The sequence below is a fragment of the Coniophora puteana genome, assembly GCF_000271625.1.
Source record: "Coniophora puteana RWD-64-598 SS2 unplaced genomic scaffold CONPUscaffold_14, whole genome shotgun sequence".
Lineage (NCBI taxonomy): Eukaryota > Fungi > Basidiomycota > Agaricomycetes > Boletales > Coniophoraceae > Coniophora > Coniophora puteana.
The window spans coordinates 1,025,227-1,043,982 of record NW_006913066.1 but is presented as its reverse complement, the minus strand read 5'-3'; the positions used below and the strand labels follow the sequence as shown (position 1 = coordinate 1,043,982).

Genomic DNA, 18,756 nt, shown 5'->3' with positions numbered 1-18,756 from the left:
GCAAGGTTCGTTAGACTCCTTGCTTCTTGTATGGTTCTGACGTTGCGAGTATCCCTCTAGGGATGATGGCATTTCGAGTGTATATACTCCTCGGAAAGACTCGGCGCCTCAAGCTTGCCTTGGGTATCACCTTCGCCATCGTACAATGCATAAAGATCCCACTTGGGCTCTTCTGGGTCGTGGCAGACGCAGAGTTCTCGACTGAGCTGTCAGACAAAATAATGACTGTCGTAAACCCTCTAGCTGACGGCGCGCTCCTCTTCTTCGAAGTCATTATGTGCATAATGATTCTGTACTACGCCGTTGTTCACCTCAAAGACAGCTGCGTTACCCTACAGACACGGAGTATTGGTGGCCTGGCTACAGCGCTAATAAGGGGAAACCTGATCTACTTTCTTATGTGTGTACTAAAGTCCCTCCGCTAATGTCCTTGACAATGACACTGCATTTCACAGCGCGGTATTCAACTTATTTGTCATGGTGCTGCAGGGAGTTCCATCAGTAGATCAAGTAAGAGGAACGTTGTTTGTTGTCCATGTGTTCGATTCTGACTTGGGAATGTTATGGCATCAAGTCCGAGGGTTTATATTGGATATCATACACTACTTTGAAGTATGTGTTCTACGGGGTGATAGGCCCATGGATGATGCTGGATATCCGACGAGAGCATGAGGCCGATGCACAGGGTCTAAATCTGACTGACATACAATCGTTCAAAATCGCCAGTGCAGTATGTACAGAACCAACGAGCAGCTACACGTGTTAACATAGCATATGAATCATACTACAATGGTATCGTTAAATCATGATTATAGATACAACTCTGTCAACCCGTCATTGATAGGACGAGTAGGATACACCTTAAGCACATTATCCGTCATCTCTTTCTCCCACTGCGCTAAAACCGGGTTGAAGCTAAGAAGCACAGCCGTAAAGCCTAGTTGGCTCCCTGCTGCGGTGTCGCAATTCTCGACAAACCCTTCGCCGCCCCCTACAATCCAGCTATCAAGAATCGCCAGCGCCCACTCGCTTTTTCGCGAGCTTGCCCTAGCTGGTACCCTCTTGCATGTTACAGGCACACTTTGGATCCAATCGTTGGCATGATGGAACGTCAGCAGGTGCAAGCCATCGCTCTGGTGCTCGCACGCCAACAAGTCGACACGGATGAGATGAAGCCTGGTGTACAGCCCGCTGTTCGTCATCGCGAACGACCGGTACCCGACCTCGTAGTCGTTATCGTACTGCTCTGAAGTGGACCGAGCGGTCTCGTCCGCCTGAAGGATTCTTCGTTGGTGCGGCTCGGCCCACGCAGGATAGCAAGCAGGGGACGCAGGGAGGAACGCGTTATACGCAGAACACTGTCCCTTCCACGCGAACACATCCCATTTGTTGTACCTCTGGAGGATAGCCTCCATGAGGCGGAAGAAAGCGCGTTCTCCCTCCCCGTAAGCGACCATGAGGCTGACGTCGAAGATACCAATGAGGGAGTAGGCCATATCTTCGATGCGTGTGGTAGTCCGTGCTGCGGCCCACGACATCTTCTGGCTGACGCGGTCTGTGCCGGGCTTAAAGTGGGAAAGATCTGATTCGGGGATGGTTGTGATCTGAGAGATCTGGGCTAGAAGAAGAGAACCGGCGATCTTGTCGTTATGCGACCCTGGGGTGTGTTCCATCCAGCCGTCCATGTAGAACTTGATTCGAGAGGGCGCGACGAGCTCCTGTAAAGTCCAGCCCCGCGTGAACCATGCGTCTTGGGTTAGGTTTGCAGGATTGGTCGAGTTGGCGAGATAGGCGATGCAGATATGAGAGTTGAGATAGAAGCGGAACATAGACCGGATGTTCTCGTCCAGATCCGCGCTACTTCGCTTGTCGATACAGCATGTATCTGACCACGCGAACGTACAGTCCATGTCCTTCGCCTTTCTACAAAAGTTCTGGAGTTTGTCATACCCAGGCCCGTCCCGTATGTTGTCTGGCATCTTCTCCACCATATGGGTGTACAGTGGCTCGAGGTCTCCCCACCTGTGGGAGAAGATGGCGTATCTGACTATGCCCTTCACCAGGCCGAGGAGCTTCTCGTCACGATCGGGATTGTTGGGGTTTGCGTCCTCATCGGAGACAACGATGTCGTAGATGGCAGGCTGGAAGTGTTTCTTGACCTCCCATCTCTCGAAGAGCTTGAGGTTCCCGAGATCGGTGATATCAAGCAGGCGCACAGGAATGTCGTTATCGACATATTTTTCATAGATTTCCTGTAACGCAGCATTTGCCATGCCTGTTTACGACTGTCAGGTAGTTTACGATTAGAGCTGCTGTAGTAGATACCTTGCGGTGATGCAATGGTACGAAAACCACGCAAAGCAATTGCTTGGATAGATGACGGTCAAGAGCAAACGTTGCTGTAAGTAGCCAGCGACGACGCGAACAGTGAGCCGGTGCAACGTGACCGCGAGCGCCTCGGTAGCTTAATTGGTTTACGTCGGGTTTACGAGACGCGCAAAGTGTTTCCAGTTTCCGAACAAACAGTGCTATACGATACATTGGTATGAATCACAACCATAAGTCTGTAAGCCTGTAGCTCACGCATTTCGTAGGTGTAACCTTCAGAACGTCCTCTGTCATTTCCTTTTCCCACTTCGCCAACGTGGTATTGTAGCTGAGAAGAATAGCCGTGAATGACGCCTGGAATAGCGGTGGTCGGTACTCGAGAGAGAGAACGTACCTGGGCCTTTGTGGTCGACGCCTGGAATAGCGGTGGTCGGTACTCGAGAGAGAGAGAGAGAGAACGTACCTGGGCCTTTGTATCTCATATAACGACAGGGATTGCCACTGGTGGGGGAATAGAGAACGATGGTGGCTAAGGCTGCTTGGCGAAGCTCGGGACCAACTTGGGAAGGGTAGCGATTGACTTGAGTGCAGGCGTTAGAAAAATTGGACGACACACCAATTCACCGAGCACCCATGGTGGAAAATTGGGGAAAACTGTGGAGGAGCGAAAGGAGGGAGGGGAGGAAAGGATGGTGATGGACTGGCGCTACGCCAGGGTTCGTTATCTTATCAACAGCGTGGCCCAAAAAGGAGTGATGTCCGAATCGAGAGTGAATCTGATCTGAAAGGATCTCATCAAGGATACAAACAAAAAAACCAAACAAAAGCGGGCCATAATTTTGAAGATACGAGTAATCGCGTATTGCCTCATCGGGATCTTCGACATCAGCTTGATGATCGCGTACGGCGAGGGCCCCCGCGCGTTCTTCCGCCTCATGAAAGCCATTCTGGAAGAATACAACAAGTGGGACGTCTTCGCATGGAAGGGACAGTGTTCCCCTTTCACAGTGACTAGGTGCTTCCCCCTGTCGCCGGCGTGCTATCCTACATTCACAGAGCCGCACCAGCGCAGGATCATACCGGGTGACCCTGCCACGGCTACGAGCTTGCTAGATAAGTACGACAACGAAAATGAGGTTGGATTCTCCTCGTTCGCGCTGACGAACAAGGGTCTGTACACCAAGCTACTCGTCATTCGCGTGTCCCTGATATCGATCAAGTCGCACGGTGAGGCAAACGACCTGCCCCTGTTGACCTTCCAGCAAGCGAACGGAACTTTAGAGAGTGTATCCGTCAGAGTCAGGAGGATCCCAGATAGGGCAAGCATTCCCGGCGCGGAGTGGGCGCTGGGAGTCTTAGATTGTTGGATCACTTCATCGGGAGAAGGTCTCATCGACAAGTGCAGAGACAGGACTGGCAGTGCGATGAAGACCACAACGCCGAGCTCGCCGCCTGTGAACATGCACTTGACCACGGCCAGCTGGGGCTCCCGACACATGCAACACCCTCTTTCTACCGGTCTCCTCGCACTGCCTACGATGATTGGGCTTGGACACAGCCCTCGCCCTCCTTTCCCCCATCCGGACGCGCGAATCATTGAACGTGCTGCACGCTCGGGTATACAGGCTCGTCACAACGTGCTGACTCCGTTCGTCCGCGCGCCGCGCGTGTATAGGTTCCACAGCTCGCTTTCGGCACCCCAAGAGGGTATTCCCGCCTGCGAGGTGCAAACGCGTACACTCAATGCACCCCCACACGGAACGCTCTCTGGGGCGCATCGTCGGTGACCAGCATGGTCGCAGGCCTTTTACGATGGTAATAGAAGGCTGACGCGAGACTTAAGACTTCCGCTGGCGGGATGCTGGATTCATCGCTCACACCCGCGTCTCGCCAGAGTTTCCCTGGCTTCAAGTCACGTCTCTATAACCACGGCTATGCTCTTTCTGTTACACTATGATTTATCTACTATTTTCTTTGACACACCGGCATGTAATGCTATGAACTATTGTATACTCATATCACTCAAGTTTCCGATCGAGCTGGTAGCCACGGCATGGTCCACTTCAAACTTCAGGCACTATCTTTGGCGGTGCATGTTGGAAATACGTAGCCATACGAGCGTCAGCTCATACGACTCGTCGTACCTAGCCGCGCGCTTCGGCGCTTATCTTATCATTTGTTTTGACATCGCATCACTATCGCATCATTTATTTATGATTTTCAGTAGCCAATTACATGTACTTATAACCGCTGTCGTCAAAATGTAATCGCTGTGCGTTTGCCAGCGAGATTCGCCCTCATTCGCCTCCGAAATTACAACAGGGCATGCAGACCCTGGATTGACATGATGTACTACATGTACATCTCAATGAGTCTAACCCCGGCATTTACTCCGGTTGAGATGCTCTGCTGATGGCACCTTTTCCTGACTCCCATCAATATCCCAATGAAAGATTGTGCTGCCGTCGGAGGCTGATAGATATGAATGTTTAGGAAATGTAACATAGGGTTTTGTTGGTTGGAGACATCAAGAGACATCACGGTTGCACAGCACAAGCCCTCCTGGCAGGTCCGTGACTTGCCGAGACAGAGGGAGGATGGCTATCATTGGGAAACCTCATGGATGAAATGAGATTCGATAGCACCATGCCAGGCGATGCCGTGGTAGGCCGTGGTCAATCTAGAACCTGTCTGATTCTGTCATGTAGCCTTTTCATTCACTAGGTTTCTGATGGTAACATAAGCAGTTCATAGTCAAAAGAGCGCAGCGATATGCGTAAAACGGCTGCAAAAAGGAGACTAAGTTCATACATGTCTTGGGCCATCAATTGTGCCGTAGCGGAGCACGGCATGTCTTGTATCCTCGACGCGTGTGGTGGTGCGTCCTGCGGCCCATGACATCTTCTCGCTGACACGGTTTGTGCCAGGCTTGAAGCGGAGAAGGTCACGGACTGGGACTTTGGTGATCTCGGAAATCTTTGTGAGAAGTGTACCCTCGACTTTGTCGTTGGACAACGCCGAGAGCGGCGTCCATCCCTGTACGAAGAACTTGAGTCGGGTCGGCGCGACGAGCTCCTGCAGCGTCCAGCCGCGAGTAAACCACGCGTCATTCAGGAGGTCCTTGTCCCCGGTTGAGCCGGCGAGGTAGGCGAGGCAGACGTGGGCGTTGCGGTAGAACCTGAACATAGACCGGATGTTCTCATCTAGCTCAGCGCTACTCCGCTTGTCGATACAACACGTGTCCGACCATGCAAACGTACATTCCATATCCTTCGCCTTCTTGCAAAAGTTTAACAGTTTATCATACCCAGGCCCATCCCGTGTATCATTGTCTGACATCTTCTCCGCCACGTGGGTGTAAAGTGGCTCGAGGTCGCCCCACCTGTGGGAGAAGATGGCATATCTGACTATGCCCTTCACCAAGCCGAGCAACTTCTCGTCACGATCGGGGTTGTTAGAGTTTGCGTCCTCATCGGAGACAATGATGCCGTCGATGGCAGGCTGGAAGTGTTTCTTGACCTCCCATCTCTCGAAGAGCTTGAGGTTCCCGAGATCAGTGATATCAATCAGGCGCACAGGAATGTCGTTATCGACATATTTCTCATAGATTGCCTGTAACGTAGCATTTGCCATGCCTATTTACAGCTAGGTCAGGCAAGTTACGATGAGAGCAGTTGTAGCTACCTTGTAGTGAGGAATTGGTGCGAAACTTACGCAAGGCAAATTCTGTAATAGATGAGGATGATGGTCAAGAGCAAAGGTTGCTGTGAAGAGAGATGGCAGGCGACGACGCGAATTCGGGGGCAGTAGCAGCGAGCGCCTAAGGCTCGCTAGCTTGATTAGCTTATGTTGGAATTATGAGACATGCAATGCTTATCAAACATAACCGTAACAGTACAGATATACACGAGATAGAGATACACTCATAGATACAAGTCTTGAAGTTCTTCACTGAAGGACTTCTTTGGGATAACCTTTAAAATGTTCTCCGTCATCTCCTTTTCCCACTTCCCTAACGACGTGTTCCAGCTGAGAAGAATAGACGTAAATGCCATCTGTTCTTTAATGTCTGGAGCGCGTTTAATATCACAGCTGTCAATAAAACCCTTGCTCGACGAAGTTTTCCAATAGTCTAAGACCCCCAACGCCCACTGCGCACCATGGATGCTCACTGCATCCGGGACTCTCTTGCATGTCACGGAGACATCCTTCACGTATTCGTTAGCTTGGTGAAATGTTAGCAGGGGGATACCTTCTTCTGACCGCCCGCCTGAGCCGACCAAAGCGACGCGAATGATGAGCAACTTGGTTTTGACGCCCCTATTGGTCAGCTTAAACAAGGAGTGCCCGACTTCATGGTCGCTATCATAATTCTCCCGTGTGTTTTCAGCCTGGATGCCTGGCCCTAAGATCTTTCGTTGGTGTGGCTCTGTGAAAGTAGGATAGCACGCGGGTGACGATGGGAAGAACCGGGTGACTTCATAAGGAGAACACTGTCCCTTCCACGCGAAGACGTCCCACTGGTTGTATTCTTCCAGAATGGCTTTCATGAGACGGAAGAACGCACGAGGTCCCTCTCCGTACGCGACCGTAAGGCTCACGTCGAAGATTCCGATGAGAGAGTACGCCATGTCCTCGATACGTGTCGTCTCGCGCGCCGCGGCCCACGACATCTTCTCGCTGACGCGGTTTGTTCCAGGTTTGAAATCGAGAAGGTCTCTCAGAGAGATGGAAGTGATCTGATGGATACGTTCCAGGATATAGGGATTACATTTATCGTTGTCACCTTCGGAAAGCTGAACCCATCCGCCTGTGAAGAACTTGAGGCGAGGAGGAGCAACGAGCTCTTGCAAAGTCCACCCACGGGTGAACCATTCTTCGCGACGCAGATCGTCCAAGACGAAGGATTTCGCTAGGTACGCGATGCATATGTGCGAGTTAAGATAGTAGCGGAACATAGACCGGATGTTCTCGTCCAGTTCGGCGCTACTGTCCTTGTTGATACAACATGTGTCCGACCAAGCTAAGTCGCAGCCCGCCACGCGAGCGAGTATACAGAACTTCAAGAGCTTTGCGTATCCTGGGCCGCCTCTCGTCTCTACGGACATGGAACTAGGATGATGGACGTCTGTAAATTTGGGCTCGAGTTCACCCCACCGGTGTGAGAAGATAGCATAGTGGATTATCCCTTTGATGTATTGAAGCAGCTCCTCGTCACTGATGGGACTCGTTCCTTTAGATAAGAGGGAGATGCTATCAATAGCGCTTTGAAAGTAATCTTTGACCTGCCATCGTTCGACGAGTGTGACTGCGGGTCGAGCGGGGTCACGGAGCTCGATCAGGTCAGGGTTGATCGCGTCGAGATTGGTCAAGTCAAGATTGGTGATATTGAGATTAGTCACGTCGATCAAGCGCATGGGAATGGTATTAAAGACATAGTTCTCGTAGACTGTCTGAAGGGCAGGGGGCGCCATCTGCATCGGCAGTGAATAGATGATCGTGAGGATGTTAACCGGGCATACCTCAAAAGACAAACGGCGGGCCTAGCGTAAGACGAGAGAGCAGGGACTGGCGAGTTGACCGAGAGGGGACGCTGTGAATGCGATACCAACAATGTTAACGATGCAGAAACAGTTTATATGCCAACCAATGACAAGGTTTGCCGTTCGCAGACATAGATCAATCGCTTTGGCTGGAGGTGGACGTCAATTGCCTTAAATGCGTGCGTTACCAAACTACATTGTTCCAAAAGAAAGATAAGGCGGACGGGTCAACTCGGTGATGTTCTTCTGTGTTGAGATAACAGAAACAAGGCGAAAAGCGCCCATTTGGTATCGAAGGCCCACTAAACTTAGACAACTATCAAGCGCCCTTATTGGAGCTCCGTTAACATGTAAGAGCTAGGAAACACAATGAAAAGGGCTTACCCAGAAACCAGTGTCGAACCCGTTCCGTTAGATCAGCGCGCAGAGAATGTTGGGACGGTGCGTAGGTTTCTTGCTCTCAAGGCATAAAAAAGTAGTATTATCTCGAGAAATTTACAGAGCCGAGCGTAAATGTTGTAAAAGGATTCCCTCCTCGGCATTTCCCGAGGAACCCGGCCGAATATAGTTCGAAGGTGGAGAATTCTTGAAGTCCGTCGTGTCAATAGCTGCTCCCGCGAGTATGGTCCCTCCGCGTGTATGGTCTTCAAATCAGCTTATTTTACTCTATATACAACTAGCTATCTGTATTATAGAACAGCTTCAGTGCATGAAGTGCGCAGCTGAGTGCACGAAGGTTTGTGACGCGCGCGCTTGCTGTGCGCGTCGCCGCCGCTCGTTAACCGAGCTCCTTTTGGACAAGGCGCGCGCAGCGCTCGAAAAAAAAAATAAGCAGACCTTCTTACCTTTTCGAGCCTCGCTTGTACACCCCGAGGCTCGCTTTTACAGCGCCAAGTGTAAATTTCTCGACGATAAGTTACTGATGCACTTATCCCCCGCCAAAAGAGCACTTTACGACTGCTTATTTGAACCCTTGGCGCCTTGGCATTTACAACGGCAGCCTCGGCATTTACACAGTACCTCGCTGGCCCAAGGCGTGTCCCGACGCGCGCGAGATGCGCCTCCCGCCCTCCCGGAGTCCCTCCGACCACCCTGCCCCGCTGCCTCCCTCCGCGCCACCCGGGTTCCCCTCCCGGGATTCCCTTGGCGTGGGAAGTCACGTGACATTTGTATGGGCCAAGCTGTAAATTTCTCGAGATAAGTGGGATTTACCAGCGAGGAGAATGACGTGGAGATGGCGCTTCGACATAACAAGGGTTGCCGTCTATAGGTACAAAACGAGCGCCTGTGATCAATATCAGGAGCTTGTGGCTCACATGAGCGCGATAGAAGCCGGAAAAAAGTAGCACAGTGGAGCCTTGCGCTTGTATGTGAGAACGTTCCACCGCCGTTGCGCAGGGGTCGTTGAAGGAGTCAGATGCGCAAAAAGATTCGATTCACCTCTCTAAGATAACACATGCTTACGAAGCCCCTGTAGCCTCTCCGCCAGCCTCTCCGCATCCGGCGGGAACCGCCCGCTCACATACCGGAACCCCTCGTCCTCGACGATAAACGGCTCGTTCATCTTCCCGCCCAACATCCCCGGCCCAGCGCTAAACTGCTTCTCCGGATTGTCCAACCCGCACTTGACATAGTCCTCAACGTTGGGAGTGCACGCGCCGTAGGTCTTGTAGTAGTCACCGAGGAAGAGGCGCGTCGTGTTGTAGATACTCGTCTCCATGAATGATGGTAAAGCGGTGGTCGCGCACGCGTGGATGATGGACTTGTAGCTCGCTGAAAGATCCGTGTCGATCTTAGCGGTTTCGAGGCTGAGCGGGAAAGCTTGGGTGGCAGAGGAGGGGGAGGGGGTAAAAGCAAGGATCTGCACGCCGTGGCAGATAGCTGCGACAGTTTTCTTGGCGGCGTCGGCGCTCCGCGACGTGCCAGGGAAGAACTGCGCGAGGTGGTCGCGGATTGCCTTGGAGTCGATGACCTGCCGCACGCCCTTGTCATGTCCACCAGGGAGCATCACGAGGTCGTACTCGTCTAGACTGAACGCCGGGTCCGTCCACGCCTTCGGGGACTTGAAGCTCGCCGAGGTGGCGGTCATGTCGGCGTACGCGGCTTTGGCTCGGTTCAAGACTGGTCACGAGTCTACAGTCCATGTCCTTTGCATTTTTACAAAAGTGATGGAGTTTGGCACACCCAGGCCCGTTCCGTATGTTGCCTGGCATGTTCTCCGCCACGTGGATATAGAGTGGCTCGAGGTCGCCCAACCTGTGGGAAAAGATTTCCTGTAACGCAGCCTTTGCCATGCCTGTTTACGACTGTCAGGCAGTGCACGATTAGAATAGTTGTAGTAGATACCTTGTAGTAATGTAATGGCACGAAACCCACGCAAGGCAATTGCTTTGATAGACGACGGTCAAGAGCAAACGTTGCTGTGGCAGGCGATGACTCGGACGCGAACAGTGAGCCAGTGCAACGTGACCGCGAGCGCCTCGGTAGCTTAATCGGTCTATGTTGGGTTTACGAGACGCGCAAAGCGTTTCCTATTTCTGAACAAACAGGTATGAATCACAACCATAAGTCTGTAAGCCTATCCTTCACGCATTTCGTGGGTATAACCTTTAGAACGTCCTCTGTCATTTCCTTTTCCCACTTCGCCAACATGGGGTTGTAGCTGAGAAGAATAGCCGTGAATTTCATCGCACTGCCAGTCCTGTCTCTGCAGTTGTCGATGAGACCTTCGCCCGATGGAATGATCCAGCAATCCAAGACTCCCAGCGCCCACTCCGTGTGGCGAATGCTTGCCCTATCTGGGATCCTCCTGACTTTGACGGGTACATTTTCTAAAGTTCCGTTCGCTTGCTGAAAGGTCAACAGGGGTAGACCGTTTACCTCACCGTGCGGCTTGAGGGACACGCGAATGACGAGTAGCTTGGTGTACAGGCCCTTGTTCGTCAGCGCGAACGAGGAGAATCCAACCTCATTTTCGTGGTCGTACTTGTCTAGCAAGCTCATAGGCGTGGCAGGGTCACCCGGTATGATCCTCCGCTGGTGAGGGACTGTGAAAGGAGGGTAGCATGCCGGCGATGAGGGTAAGAGGCGGGTAACGTATAGAGAACACTGCCCGCTCCATGCGAAGACGTCCCATTTGTCGTACTCCTCTAGGATAGCCTTCATGAGGCGGAAGAATGCACGAGGACCTTCGCCGTATGCAACCGTAAGGCTTACGTCGAAGATGCCGATAAGACTATACGCCATATCTTCGATACGGGTGGTGGTGCGATTCGCAGCCCAGGACATCTTCTGGCTGACATGATTGGTACCTGGCTTGAAGTTAATGAGAGTTTCGCTGTCGATGGCAGTGGTTTGGGTTATAGAGAACATGATATCGTGGACTTCCTTGTCGTTGTCGGCGTTGGATAACTTGGTCCATTCCCTAGTGTAGAACTTAATACGAGACGGAGCGATAAGCTCCTGGAGGGTCCACCCGCGGGTGAACCACACGTCACTGTGCATGTCTTCGACTGTGGATGTCATGGAGAGGTATGCGATGCAGACGTGTGCGTTGCGATAGAAGCGGAACATGGATCTGATATTCTCGTCAAGCTCGGAGCTGCTTCTTTTGTCGATACAGCAAGTATCAGACCACGCAAAATCACAGCCCCCTGCGCGTGCCTTCTCGGAGCCTTTTTCGAACCCCCCGGCGCGTGCTTCCGCGCAGAAACTCTGCAGCTTCCGATACCCTTGGCTTTTCTCCAGTGCTTCACGGGCTTCCCGCGACAGACTGTCGAACCCTGAAATCTCTTTGAAGGTTGGTTCTGCGTCGAACCACCTGTGAGAGAAGATGGCGTATCGGACCTTGCGCTTGACTAGGCCGAGCAGCTTCTCCCTGCGGTAGGGATCGTGGAGTTCCACGATTTCAGCTTGACTTTTCATCTCGTTTATAGCGCCTTGGAAGCGCTGCTTGACTTGCCATCGATCGACAAGAGTAAGCTTCGGGAGGTGGGTGACATCGATCAAGCGCAAGGGGATCTCATTGTTGACGTATTCCTCGAACACCGATTGCAGGTCACAGTGGGTCATGCTGCTCGAAGTTAGACGAGAATGGCCGTAGGGTTGCGTATACTCACCTCGGTAGAGGGGGAATGAGCTGGCGAGGGGCACAGCGACGTGCCAGCTTAAATGATAACAGCGAGGATACTTGCTGTAAATGACGCTATCAAGGGCATCGCAAGAGACGCTCATGTGACAACTAAAAACAAGGGTTGCTGCCAATAAGGAAGACACAAGCGCCAGTACAGGATGAACGTTGACTTATTCAAGATATTTAAGCGCTCGACTTACAAACTTCCATTGTCTAATCGAACGCCATCGGGGCATTCACTCACCTGAGTAGACGGCAACGAATGCGCACGAGAGTGGTCGGAATGACAGCTTTCGGACGAGTCATCTGGTGGACCGTGAACCAGATTGCTGTTGACTGGCGCACAATGAACTTTAATGAATACCAGGTTAGGACATGTGTCTCGCCACTGTACGTGAATGAAAACGCAAAAAGGACTCAATCAGCCTGTAGAAAACAGTACAAGCTTACGACACTCCCATTGCCTCCTTCACCAGCTCAACCGCCCTCTCCGCCAGCCTTTCCGCATCCGGTGGGAATCGCCCGCTCACATACCGGAACCCCTCGTCCTCGACGATAAACGGCTCGTTCATCTTCCCGCCCAACATCCCCGGCCCAGCGCTAAACTGCTTCTCCGGATTGTCCAACCCGCACTTGACATAGTCCTCAACGTTGGGAGTGCACGCGCCGTAGGTCTTGTAGTAGTCACCGAGGAAGAGGCGCGTCGTGTTGTAGATACTCGTCTCCATGAATGATGGTAAAGCGGTGGTCGCGCACGCGTGGATGATGGACTTGTAGCTCGCTGAAAGATCCGTGTCGATCTTAGCGGTTTCGAGGCTGAGCGGGAAGGCCGGAGTGGCAGAGGAGGGGGAAGGAGTGAACGCGAGGATCTGCACGCCGTGGCAGATGGCAGCGACAGTCTTCTTGGCGCCGTCGGTGCTCCGGGATGTGCCAGGGAAGAACCGCGCAAGGTGGTCGTGGATTGCCTTGGAGTCGATGACCTGCCGCACGCCCTTGTCATGTCCACCAGGGAGCATCACGAGGTCGTACTCGTCTAGACTGAACGCCGGGTCCGTCCACGCCTTCGGGGATTTGAAGCTCGCCGAGGTGGCGGCCATGTCGGCGTATGCGGCTTTGGCTTTGGCGTCGGCACCGAGGAGGGTGCCTGTGATGCCCTTGAGCATCTTTCTGTCGCACTCGGGTGTCTTGCCGGTCTCGGTGGCGAAGTCGACGGTGAAGCCTGCGGCTTTGAAGACGGAGTAGGGGATGGCGACCTCGGTGGGGTCGTGGCCGTAGTCAGCCATGGGGATAAGGACGCTGGGCATGATGTCTGGTGCGAGAGTGGTAGGATCAGTTAAGGAGGTGTATGCGGGCCAAGTCTGCACTCGAGATAGCTTTTGTGGGTCGACATTGGTGCTTGTCGGAGTCGTTGGTCGCGTTGAGAGCCGTCATGATGACATTAACACGTGAGTGCACCACCGGTAATTGCCGGTCTCATAGGCAGAGATGACCGAGCACCTCCGAGGCATCTCTCGCCATTGACGATCTCGCAAAGACAGCATTTAAGCAAGCATCATGTCTCTGCCACATCTTTGTTGACATCACACGCGAAATGGTAGGAGACGCTCTTCAAGTCAGTTTTCCTTGACCTCCGGAGCAGAACTTTTGGCGCCCGGCATCCAAACTGCTGTACCTGACCATAGCCTCCGTTGGACCACATGGACAAGGCCATCTTTACCTACCAGTCGCACGACACCTACCCCAGAACTAGCGGCCCGTGCTGCGATGCTCCCTTCTTTGTGGTTTCATCCATATCATCTTGGATAGCTTCCCATGACCTGCGTCTTAGGCGATAGGCTCGGAATACTAGTACAACACCAATCCCTACCCCTCTGCGTTACGGGTCTGTTCGCAACGACCAGGTACGTTAGCTTACTGTTGCCATACTACCGCTATATGCATGATGATGGCTGACCGCCATCTCAAGTGAGCGCCTTTGGTTCGGCGGACTCGATTCCTATGCTGCAACCCTTCGTTCATCATCCAATCCATTGATAGCACCGCTTTCCCATACACACTTATGATCTAGGTCCCCGGCCCTCAACGTTGTCCATAGATCCACTCCCACACCGACTTCGATTCGACTCGACTCAACCCACACACTCATTTACATCTACCCCACCCCACTCACATGCCAACCTCGCTCCAGCCCCTCCGCCGGCGCAACAGCGCCGCCGACGCCTTCAACACCAATCTTATACCCCCACCGCGTCTGAACGACATCCCCAAGGAGGCACGGTTCAAGATCGGGAACCACGAGACGTCCGGGCCACTCGTCAGCACGACGCAGGTGAAGGCGTACCTCCGCCTCCTGCGCGCGTTCCACCAGCTCAAGGTCTCCGTCGAAGATGATGAGAACAAGAAGCTGCCGCGGTTTGCGATGGAGATGGATAAGATTAGTAGGTGGACGTGGTTCGTGACGCTTGCGGTGGACAGGTGCGCTTTCTTCGTCTTCTCCGATTTGATGGGATTGGGCTGAGTGGGGAGCGGTAGGTTCGAAAAGTGGCTGACGATCGTCAAGTTCGCGCCGCTCGATAAGTTCCTTAACAAGCATTTTCCACCGTTGGACGTGTGGATGGTGTGGCATGCGTACCTCTTGAACCCTATGTGAGTGCACCTTTACTGACTTTTCCAATTCCCCACTTACGTCAAGCCGACTGGTAGCTGGTACGCCGAAGACTGCGAACGCGTCTCCCTCCTCCGCCAAGTAAAACTCCTCAACATGTTCGTCGTTGGCTCCGTACGTCCCACCTCTAACGCCCTCCTTACCCCTGCTTCCCTTTCCTCCGTCTGATATACCCCTTTTATCTGCCTCAAACGTTTCTCCGATCTCAACGCTTTTCATGGATCGTCGATTGAACAGATCAACTACGGCGGCGTCCCCGACTTCCGCGTGCGCGAATCCCGCATCAGCGCATGGCAGAAGCAAACGGGCATCCCGTTCGACCCGTTCGAGTCCATGGCCGCGCTGCAGCACCGCAAGCTGCACTGTCCCAAGTGCGGCACGCGTGTCTACGTCCGTGAGTTCTCCCTTCCTTACCCTTCATCTCCTCTATCATCACCGCTACCTCCACCAACGCCTATACCCGTGCATGTCAATCCGACCCTATCGCTGATGTGATATGGTGTGATCTTGATTAAACATTATGCAGCGTTCATCAACGACAACGGCACGGGCTACGCACAACGCAAGTTCAGCGCGCTCTGTCCGGTGCAGACCTGCAGGATGAAGATCACGCGCGACAGTCTCGCTGTCGCCAAGTTCGTGAGCGACCTCACGCAGCCTGGGCGGACGTATATGGCGTGCGTCGCTCTCTCCTTATCTTATCTACCCTTCCCCACCTTCCCAGCTACATGCTGAAACTCGCCGATCGGCAGCGGGACCCTGTACACGCCGTACGGCAAACCCAACTACGAGCGGGCAACAGCGATCAAGAACGCGATCGGCGACTCGCCAGGCTTCAAGCGCGCGCAGTCGCGCTTTTCGAATTACCTGATATCGAGGATCGAGTGGGAGCGCGAGATCAAGGACGCCGTGGGGTATTCGAGGGCGGCGATTGCCGTGTTTCTGAGCGGGACGTTGAGGGAGTATGGGATGCCGCTGTGAGTCTGGATCGTCACATATTGGAGCCCGAGTTCACCGAGAGCAACAGAATCAACAGGATCGTGGACGCGTATGCGGATGATAAGCCGTTTTCGATTGAGCTTGTGGAAGCCGTGCGTGTCGTATCTTTCTCCATTGTTACTTGTTTCGTTCAAGCTCTTATCGTGCTTCTGATTGTGGCTTTTATATGGCAAATAGACGCTCCGCCAGAACCTGTTCGTCAGCAAGTTGGAGGAGATATCGTGGCTCAAGGGCAACACGTTTCGCGGGCCGGAGAGGGAGCGTATTCTGAGTCAGACGGTTGTCAGGTATCATTCGTGAGTCTCCTGTTCGGTTTCGCTCTGAAGTTGCATTGCCATCAAAGTGCGCGAGCTGAGTGGATTCCTGGACTAGGTTCTTGGATCTCACCGCCGCGCACCCGAGCGCCGACTTTGTCCCTACGATGGACATCGACGTCGCATGGCATTGTCACCAACTCATGGCGAACCGGTATCACGTAGACTGCGAGCTGTACATTGGACGAATCGTCGACCAGTGCGTCTCATCCAACTGTCCACCTACGTTCTACCTGACGCGTTTCCCTTTCCAGCGAACTCAGAACCCCCGAACCCCGCCTGACCGCCTCCCTCTCGCACACCTGCAGCTCATGGGCCTCCCGCTTCCGCTCGCCGTACATGCAGTGCGGCTGCCCCCCGCCGCATCTCCCGCCCCCGCAATCAGTCCTGCACCGCCTCGGGCGGCTGTTTTCGCTGCTCACGCATGTGGGCGGCGGCGGCGGGCACCACGGGCACCAGGTCGCGCTGCACCCGGCGCACGCGCCCGCGACGCATCCGAGTGTGCATGGGGTTGTGTTGGATAAGGGGAGAGATAAGGCGGGGGGTGTGGGTGGGGTGGTGGAGGTTGTGCATGGGCCTGCGGTGCGGCGGGAGAGGTATAGGGACGAGGACGGGGGTGTTGTTGAGACGGCTGGGAGAGGGGAAGCGGAGAGGCCGGGGACGGCGCCGGAGCAGGGCCTGGGGAGGCCGGGGATGGGGATGGGGATGGGGATGGGGCTCCCGATACGGAGGCACGAGTCGACGCCGTTGTCGGGGATGATGACGATGTCGATACCGTGGCTTCACCGTGGCCGGGATTACCAAGCAGGCCGGGTTGATGGCGATGGGAGGCGGGTCGATTCGCGTTATAGCCCTGACCGGGAAGACGAACCAGATCACGACCAGGAGCACGACCGCAATGTCAATCCGGATCCTGGCCAAGTCATCGCGGTCGCGGAGCCTTACTCCCCCGACTCCGAGAACCAGTGGTCGCCCAATCCCGACGTCAAGTACCCCGACCAAGGGTACGGCTGGAACACATGGCCTCTCCCTCCCCCGGAAGACGACACCGCGCGTCCGCCGTCGCCGACTCCCGTACAGCTGAAGCAGATGATGCAATCAACACACGGGCGTGGACACGCGCAGAACTCGTCGTTTTCAGATATCGACAACAAGCACCCCGACCAGAGCTATGGATACGGGTGGAACACGTGGGCTGGCTCCCCAGACGGAGCCGCACGACCGTCCTCGCCAACACCAGCGCAGATGAAGCGGATGATGGAGATGGCGCAGGTGCAGGCGCAAGGCCCGCCAGACGCGTACGTTCCGGATAGTAAGCGCCCTGATGGGGGGTATGGCTGGAACATGTGGACTGGTGATCGCGACGGCGATGACACTCCGCCCCCGCCGCCATCGCCGTCGCCGTCGCCTCCACCTCTGCCGCCGAAGGAGATGGTGCAGACGGCGCAGATGACACCGGTGACGCGGACGATGCCGACGCATCCTCTGGGACCGAGAAGTAGTGCCGTTTTACGCGATCGCCCGTCGATACCGGTGTCGTGGACGCAGTATCAGCAGCAGCAGCAGATACGGGATCAGGTTCAGGATTGGGACTCGGGGTTCGCTGGTGGTGCTGATGAGCGGTTTTCTCATCATGTCTAATGTTTCAACTCTCTTAGCAGTTACAGTATATCTTTGAATTTGACTTTATATTTCGACCTCGCTATTACGGATATGAAGGATACACCATACATGGAGTCATAAATAGACTGTCATCAACATGGTACTATCGAAGTCAAGACGGTCTGGTGGACCCGGTGCAAGCGACGGCATGAGGCATCGAGGAACGTTTAACGCAATCGGAGCGATATTCATAACTTTCGTCGGCGCCGGGACCGTGATATGCTCAGCGCTTACCCGGTGCCACGTTCTACCCGCTACTTCTAGCAAATTAAGCACATCCGAGAAAGGGTGGCGTTCAGACCCAAGTAACCCTACGAGTAGATATCCTCGCAAGGGGAAGTGTAACGTTGATCGTATCTCCCCCGTCCTGATGTCCGAGTTGAAAGATTGTTCGGGGAAGACGCCAAGGGCGTAAATACGCACTCTGCCGTATTCAACGTGTACTCCTGCAATATCAACATCAAAATCTTCGGGTAATTTGACCTTAAAATTATGGTTAAAAATTTTGTGCACAGTAGCTTTCCCGTGACCGAAGGAAAAAGTTGCAGACTTTGTTTCACTTATCCCCCTGAGGTTCAAGTGAAGGAGAAGAAGTGGGAGCCGCAGACCCTTGCTGGTAAGCGCCATATCTAACTTTAGAGGTTGAAGGTCAGGTCAGGCTGACCGGACGTTAACCGAAACAAGACCGAACCTTGACCAGTCATGCTGTGACTGCGGTCAACGGTTAGAGTACGCTTGAACGAGGTCCGGTTATGGGTCTTGCACTTTTAGTAAATACGTAGTGACTGGTAATAACCAGTCATGACCGGTCACAACCGGCTATCTTCATAGCTGTAATTATAAAGGTAGCATACCCCGGCTAACTCCGTGGCATGTTGCATGCTCTAGTCACAAGCATTGACAAGTCTGTACGCACGGCAGACAAGCTTACAAAATGAAACAAATGCTCGGAGGTCATGCTTATGAGGTACAATGAGGACGTTGTATTATTCTCTGCACATGTAGCTGAAATATAAGTGGAAAATCGTGATGGCAACTCCGTGTTGTACTCAGAATGTATGGACCTGAGCAACCACTTTGACCCTGAGTGATGTACCTTTAGTTCTGTTGTTT

The 18,756-nt window shown here is 53.6% G+C and overlaps 5 protein-coding genes across 5 annotated transcripts; 2 read left to right on the top strand and 3 right to left on the bottom strand.

The window, feature by feature from the left end:
* Nucleotides 1-1,367: 1,367 nt before the first annotated feature.
* CONPUDRAFT_111385 (uncharacterized protein) lies at nt 1,368-2,438 on the bottom strand (the record flags this gene model as incomplete). The annotated part of the gene is made up of 2 exons (XM_007775467.1): nt 2,326-2,438; nt 1,368-2,275 (listed from the first exon to the last, which is right to left on the bottom strand). A coding segment is annotated over exon 2 (906 nt), but the record flags the coding sequence as incomplete, so codon positions are not given.
* Nucleotides 2,439-3,263: 825 nt separating this feature from the next.
* CONPUDRAFT_168976 (uncharacterized protein) lies at nt 3,264-4,573 on the top strand (the record flags this gene model as incomplete). The annotated part of the gene is made up of 1 exon (XM_007775466.1): nt 3,264-4,573. One exon carries the CDS (start codon nt 3,264-3,266, stop codon nt 4,113-4,115), a length of 852 nt encoding a protein of 283 aa, XP_007773656.1. The 3' UTR covers nt 4,116-4,573.
* Nucleotides 4,574-6,830: 2,257 nt separating this feature from the next.
* CONPUDRAFT_17151 (uncharacterized protein) lies at nt 6,831-7,505 on the bottom strand (the record flags this gene model as incomplete). The annotated part of the gene is made up of 1 exon (XM_007775100.1): nt 6,831-7,505. A coding segment is annotated over one exon (675 nt), but the record flags the coding sequence as incomplete, so codon positions are not given.
* Nucleotides 7,506-9,315: 1,810 nt separating this feature from the next.
* CONPUDRAFT_131045 (class I glutamine amidotransferase-like protein) lies at nt 9,316-13,378 on the bottom strand (the record flags this gene model as incomplete). The annotated part of the gene is made up of 2 exons (XM_007775465.1): nt 12,865-13,378; nt 9,316-9,679 (listed from the first exon to the last, which is right to left on the bottom strand). Exons 1-2 carry the CDS (start codon nt 13,305-13,307, stop codon nt 9,316-9,318), a joined length of 807 nt encoding a protein of 268 aa, XP_007773655.1. The 5' UTR covers nt 13,308-13,378.
* Nucleotides 13,379-14,173: 795 nt separating this feature from the next.
* On the top strand, nt 14,174-17,678 carry CONPUDRAFT_168971 (uncharacterized protein; the record flags this gene model as incomplete). Its single annotated transcript, XM_007775464.1, has 10 exons — nt 14,174-14,478; nt 14,536-14,649; nt 14,707-14,782; nt 14,906-15,062; nt 15,195-15,345; nt 15,421-15,645; nt 15,696-15,759; nt 15,845-15,963; nt 16,040-16,180; nt 16,236-17,678. The coding sequence occupies 10 exons, from the start codon at nt 14,174-14,176 to the stop codon at nt 17,620-17,622; spliced, it is 2,739 nt and encodes a 912-aa protein (XP_007773654.1). The 3' UTR covers nt 17,623-17,678.
* Between the last annotated feature and the right edge of the window lie 1,078 nt (nt 17,679-18,756).